Source organism: Lipotes vexillifer, unplaced genomic scaffold, assembly GCF_000442215.2.
Source record: "Lipotes vexillifer unplaced genomic scaffold, Lipotes_vexillifer_v1.1 scaffold236, whole genome shotgun sequence".
Lineage (NCBI taxonomy): Eukaryota > Metazoa > Chordata > Mammalia > Artiodactyla > Lipotidae > Lipotes > Lipotes vexillifer.
Window position 1 is genome coordinate 1,105,193 of NW_006773295.1, and position 6,766 is coordinate 1,111,958.

Here is a 6,766-nt window from a genome sequence, read left to right on the forward strand (position 1 = left end):
AGGAAGGCCAAAAGATGTTTAACAGACCTCTCTGGCTAAGTGACAAATGACATAACCATAACACAAATCATTTCAACTGCACCAATCAACTTCAAGGCCCTGCTGGATATTAAAGGCAGTAGAGCTGATGGGTTAAGAGGCACTTAATAAAGTGCCTCTGCTGAGTAAACGTTGAAAGCGTGAAACAATCTCATCACTGGCAAAGTTACACAAGCAGTGAACTCCAGCTATTAGCAAGACAGTGGCACTGGGGCTGACTCACTCACACTCAGAAACACGTGCTTATCCTCTTCATCTGGATAAACTTGATTCTTTCTGTGCCACTGTTCCTAGAACAAAATAAAATTCTTACAGCTACCAGTGTGCCTGCTTCACGTCTCACTCGTGGGATGGAAGGAATGAAGGAACGGACAGCAGAAAATTACTGGCAAACAAAGCCTCAAGTGAAACAGCTGGTTTTATTGCTGGGGTGATAAGAATTTTTTTGTTTTTAATTATGCAACCAATACGTGTTCTTTGTAGAAAAACTGCAACATACATAAAAGAAGCTACGTTCCCAAGATGATTATAATAATAGCAGCCGCAAGTATGGTAAAGGTACTGCTCCCATTTACTAAGTGCCTTTGCTTTCTGATCTGTTCTCTGCTTCATTCTCCAGAATCCTGAAATGGAGGCACTTTCACTGAAAGAAGTAAAGCGGAAGGGTTAAGAATACAGGATTAAAGCAGACTGTGACTTTCTGGGTTGACATCCTGGTTCGACTACTGGGTACGCAGGTGACTGAACCTCTCCACCTCCGTTTCCTCATCTGTGAAATGGGAATCACAATAGCACTCACCCCAGGGGACTGATGTGAGAATTAAATCTAAAACTTCACATAAAACATTTCAGCACGGTGCCTGGCAAAATAGCAAAATACCGCGTTTTGACAGGTGATGAACCGATTCGGCAAGGGTAAATTAAGCACCCTAGCTCACAACCAAACCTGTGATAGCACTGGTCATTAACCTAACTGCCTCCAAGGCACAGGTGTAGGCAACTGTTTCGTAATTAACAGAGGATCTCGATAAATATGAAAGCAGCAAAATATTCCCTGCCTTGTACTTTAATGACATCAATTATCAACTTCTTGACCCTAAAGCAGTTACATAATTTGCAGGACCCAGAGAAAAATCAAAATGCAAGGCCCCTTAATCAAAAAAAAAAAAATTTAGAATTTCAAGACGATAACTGCAGAGCATTAAACCAAGCACGAGGGACTTCCCTGCCTGGTGGTCCAGTGGTTAAGACTCCACGCTTCCACTGCAGGGGATACGGGTTCGATCCCTGGTCGGAGAACTAAGATCCCGCATGCCGCACGGCACAGCCAAAAAAAAAAAAAAAAAAACCCCACCAACAACAAAGCACGAGGGACTTCCCTGCCTGGTGGTCCAGTGGTTAAGACTCCACGCTTCCACTGCAGGGGATACGGGTTCGATCCCTGGTCGGAGAACTAAGATCCCGCATGCCGCACGGCACAGCCAAAAAAAAAAAAAAAAAAACCCCACCAAGCACCAGCCACTTCTGAGCACAAGGCCCTGTGCAACTGCCAGGTCACACACCCTTGAAGCCAGCCCCATGTCCACCCCTTCAATGGCCAAGTTTCAGGATCGAAATTGGATTGCGTGGTCATGACAATCAAGCTTCCACGGTCAAGATGTTCTTTCTGAATACACTTCAACTATCCCTTCCCCAGAGAAAACAGGATCCTGTGGAATGATCTACAGTGATAACCAATAACAAAGCCAAAACCAAATAATTAGCAAAGATGAATATTCTTTCCTGACCTCCTTGCCAGTCAAAGGCATTAAGGATCAATTTACTCCAGGACAACCTGCTGCAAACTTATAATTCTCTAATCGCGAATGTCCTTAATGTTTTTCAAGGTAAGAGGCACAGCGAACTTTCGATGAACATGCTTGCAGGAAAAAGAAAGCTGTTCTATCACAGCTTGCAGGAAAAAGAAATAATTCAACCATGCCACATTGTAGATTATAAACCAAGACTTGGTCTTATCGAACAAGTTTTTCTATAAAGAAAGACTGCGCTTCATTTAAACTCTTTTCCTCACTCCAATGAACAGAAAGCCTGCTGCTTTCAGAAATCAGTATTGAACGTGTGTGTGGTTTAAGGACAATGATGAACCTCTCTATCAAATAGGATTTTAGTTTTGTGACTTTCCTTGTACTTTATCTCAATATTTCGTGAGAAGCTGGGCGGCCCTGATACCGAGGAAGTGCAGAAGCACAACGTAGCAGAACTAAAAACAAGACTGTCCGGTCATTTTTAAAGTGTCCAAGGTGAGACTGAAATCTGAGAGCAAAATCATGGAGGATTCTCTCTGAGCCACGTTTAGTAAGAGAAAGGGAATTAAATCATCAGGTATACTGCAATGCCTAATGGTGAATCATTTACTCTGGGGGCATGATCTAATTAACAGCAATGACTCTTACAACGAAAGTTTATTCTGTCGGGTTAGAGAATTTAAATGAAAAAAGAGCAACTTTTGACTTCCAGTGGGTGCTCAACAGACTTAAAAGGGAGATGTCAAGGTACAAGAACACACTTAGCAGTAACCGTTCATCACATGGGGGGATGCTAACCTTGCTCAATTTTTGCCAACCATAAAAAAACCAATAACCCTTTTCCTCTAAAATTTCTTGACAATTACAGCATCAAATTGGAGCCATTCAAAAACCAGAACTTTAGCACACTGGATAAAATGAAGTCAACCAGAACAATTATACCAAATAATTACAAATCCTCATCCTAACTGCTAAGTCTGTTAGTTTGTAACTTGAGGATACCAATACCTCCCAGAATTGCTGGGATGCCTTTAAGGCAGGGTTTCTCAAGCAAAATGCTGACATTTTGCGACAGATAAATCTTAGTTGGGGAGGGGGGTGTCTTACGCGTTTGTGCATTATAGGATATTGAGCAGCTTCCCTGGCCTCTACCCATTAGATTCCAGTAACACCCACTCCCCACTTGTAACAACCAAAAATGTCCCCATTAATTACTAGATGTGTGGGATGAGGGATGAAATCACTTCCAACTGAGAACCACTGCTTATACAGATGGGAATAAATAAAAGGTAAGGAATCAAAGCACTTTAGAACAGAAAGTGATTTTAAGGATGCTGTGCACCAGTGATTCTCAAACTTGACCTATTGATAATAGTCAAGTACAAGATTTGCCCACAGGGGTATCAACACCCTCATTCTACAAATAAGTGGACGTGGGCCAGAAAAGGAAAATGCCTTGCCCAAGGTCACAGGGCAAGTTAGAACCTGGACTCCAAACCCAACCAAGCCCTTCCTTACAAAACGTATGGGTGGGGTGAGAGGTGTGTGTTGCTCATACATTTTGGGGAGAGGCAGGCCTAATTGGTTAAGACGGTGCACGCTGCAGCCAGCTGGCCAGTTAAAAATCCTGATTTGGTATTTACTAGGTGAGGGACCTTGGGTAAGGCACATAACCTCTGAGAGCCTCAGTTTCCTTCTCTGTCAAATTTAACGATAGTACCTACCTCCTAGGGTTGTTGGAAAGGCTGAGAGAGATAATATATATAAAACCTCGACACAGGGCCTGGAACACATTAAACACTCAATACATGTTCTGTTATTATTATTATTATTATTATTATTATTATTGTCCCACGACTGCAGAGTGGAAGGGGTCTGCGGGGCCCCGAGGGCAGAGGGTTGGAGATGGGCTCAGGGAAGCGATGCGACCCCCGACTCCCCCCTCCTCTCGCCGGGGGCGGACCCCCGCCTCGCCCCTCACCTGGCCCTGCAGCTCCTTCTCCAGCTGCCGGTAGTCGTTGTTCCAGACCAGGACGTGTAAAGGGAAGTGGCCGCTAGCGTCGCGGGCAGAGGACATGGCGAGGAGGCCGCAGCCGGGCCCTCACCGCCCGCTTGCCAAGCCTCAGCACCGGCAGGGTCTCCGGCGCCCGCCCGCCCGCCCGGCGGCCGGCGAGCGAGAGAACCAGGGGAGCGAGCGAGGGGCGCGGTACGAGGCAAGGGGGACTAGCTAGTCAGGTGAGGGGCACGCGCGGGAGATCGGCGGTCGCTGGCCGGGTCGGGGACGGGGTCGGACGCGCCCACCCCGCGCCCCGCCGCACTCCCGCCTGCGCTGACAGCTCCCGAACCGACTTCTGCGGGCAGAACTGCCCCAAACAGGGAAGTGCCGGGAGCGAACCACCGCGCGCCGTGGAGGGGGTAGGAGAGGACAACCACCTGGTCCGGGGTCCGCCTAACCCCACCCTCCTGAAGTCCACATCTGGAAACACAATGATAGCCAAAATAGAGCTAAAAGTCTCTTCTTTAGCCCAGAATCTCTACATGGAAAACTCGATCTACCCTTCATCACCCCCTTTCCCCCTGCTCCAGCTTTCTCATATGGTTCGGTCCACAACTGGGCCTCTTCCACCGGCTCTGTGATCACGGGGTGACAGGCGCCTGGACCAAACCATTCTAGTTACTGACTCCCTAGCCTTTTTGGACCTGGGCATATGCTTTCACGATTGGTCAGGAGCCATTTTGGAAGTGGGCAGCACCAAACAATTTTCAAGGGGGAATTATAAACTCTGGAGAAGTGGCATTAAATAGTTGCACAATAAGAGGATGGTTCTATCTCAGGATTTCTCAACTTCAGCACGTTTCGAACCACGTAATTTTTTTTTTTTCCTATTCTGGTAGCTCTGATTCTTTTTAATTTATTTATTTTTTACTTTTATTTATTTTGATTTTTTATACAATTTTTAAAAGTTGCTTTCCGGGGTTTCCCTGGTGGCGCAGTTGTTAAGAATCCGCCTGCCAATGCAGGGCACACGGGTTCAATCCCTGGTCTGGGAAGATCCCACATACCGCGGAGCAAATAAGCCCGTGTGCCACAGCTACTGAGCCTGTGCTCTAGAGCCCGCGAGCCACAACTACTGAGCCCGCGTGCCACAACTACTGAAGCCCGCATGCCTAGAGCCCGTGCTCCACAATAAGAAACACCGCAATGAGAAGCCTACACACTGCAACGAAGAGTAGCCCCAACTCGCCACAACTAGAGAAAGCCTGCGCGCAGCAGCGAAGACCCAACACCGCCAAAAATAAATAAATATATATATTTTAAGTTGCTTTCCATTTACAGTTTTTACTAAATATTGGCTATATCCCCAGTGTTGTACAATACATCCTTGAATCTATCTTACACCCAATAGTTTGTGCCTCCTCCCCTACCCTTATATTACCCCTCTCCCGCTCTCCCCAGTGGTAACCACTAGTTTGCTATCTATATCTGTGAATCTGCTTCTTTTTTTGTTATATTACAACCTTGTTGTATTGTTTAGATTCCACGTATAAGTGATATCATACAGTATTTATCTTTCTCTGTCTGACTTATTTCACTTAGCATAATGACCTCCAAGTCCACCCATGTTGCTGCAAATGGCAAAATTTCATTCTTTTTTTAATGCCTGAGTAGTATTCCATTGTTGAATACTACATAAAGGGAACATACCTCAACATAATAAAGGCCATATATGACAAACCTACAGCTAACATCATACTCAATGGTGAAAAGCTGAAAGCATTTCCTCTGAAATCAGGAACAAGACAAGGATGCCCACTCTCACCACTTTTATTCAACATAGTTTTGGAAGTCCTAGCCACAGCAGTCAGAGAAGAAAAAGAAATAAAAGGAACCCAAATTGGAAAGGAAGATGTGAACCACATAATTCTTTATGTGGGACTTATCCCGTGCTTTGTAGGATGTTGAGCAGCATCTCTGGCCATTCTATCCACTGGATGCCAGTAACACTACCCCCAAAATGTCTCCAGACATTGCCAAATGTCCCCTGGAGGACAAAAATCCATCCCCCACCCCCCACTGAGAAGCACTGTTGTACCTGAACTCCAAACTGGGTTATGATTCAAAGTTACCTAAGGTGGTGGTTTATTCCACATATGAATGTCATCTATTTTTGAAGCTAGCCATTTGCATTTGGGGTTATGGCCAAAAGGACTAATAGATAATACTTAGACTTGACCACAGTCAGCCACTATTAAGTTCATTCTTTGGGTTTCAATCTAAGACACTATAACTCCTTGATTCAATGAAGAACCAAGTCAACTTACAGCTACTCACCAGCCTAAGCTTTCTGCACAGCTGTCTACAACTAGACCACATAACTGGGCAAAGTTATTTAATGCATCTTGAAAGCATACCCTCTACCTTCCCTGCTTGTGCACATCCAGCTTTTTAGATGCCTGCAACAACAGCTGTTCAAGAATCCTGGCCTAATCCATTCTCCACATGTGTTGAGTCCAGAAGATTTGTTAGTCTGCAAACCAAAACAGGATGCAGGAGCATCAGGATGGAACCCAGAGGCTCTAACTGTGGAATGTGTGGGAATTATGTGGTTATGCCCATACCACACATTTATAAAAATGGAGAGATGAATCAAAGACCAGTGCTTCTGAGACCTCTTCCAGGACTTCTATCCTTTCAGAAGCTTTGTGCAATTTAATTTTCTTTCTCTTCATCATCCTATGTTTATTGAACATTTCTCTTAATTCATTAGTCGGAAAACTCCACGATAACTGCTCACCAGAGTACCTAAAGTTAAAACAGTACCTGACCCACAATAGGCATGGAATATTTGCTAAAGGGAGATCATGGTTGTGTTCACATATAATACATACAATATTCGTTAGCATTAGGGTCACATTCCTGC

General features: G+C 45.0%; 1 protein-coding gene across 1 annotated transcript in view; it reads right to left on the minus strand.

Moving 5' to 3' along the window:
- Positions 1–4,102, minus strand: part of ANKRD13A (ankyrin repeat domain 13A) — a 37,456-nt gene extending 33,354 nt beyond the window's left edge. Inside the window, exon 1 of the mRNA XM_007448206.1 lies at positions 3,826–4,102. Coding sequence (XP_007448268.1) covers positions 3,826–3,921 — 96 coding nt within the window. The 5' untranslated portion in view covers positions 3,922–4,102. The remainder of the gene's footprint in view (positions 1–3,825) is intronic.
- Between the last annotated feature and the right edge of the window lie 2,664 nt (positions 4,103–6,766).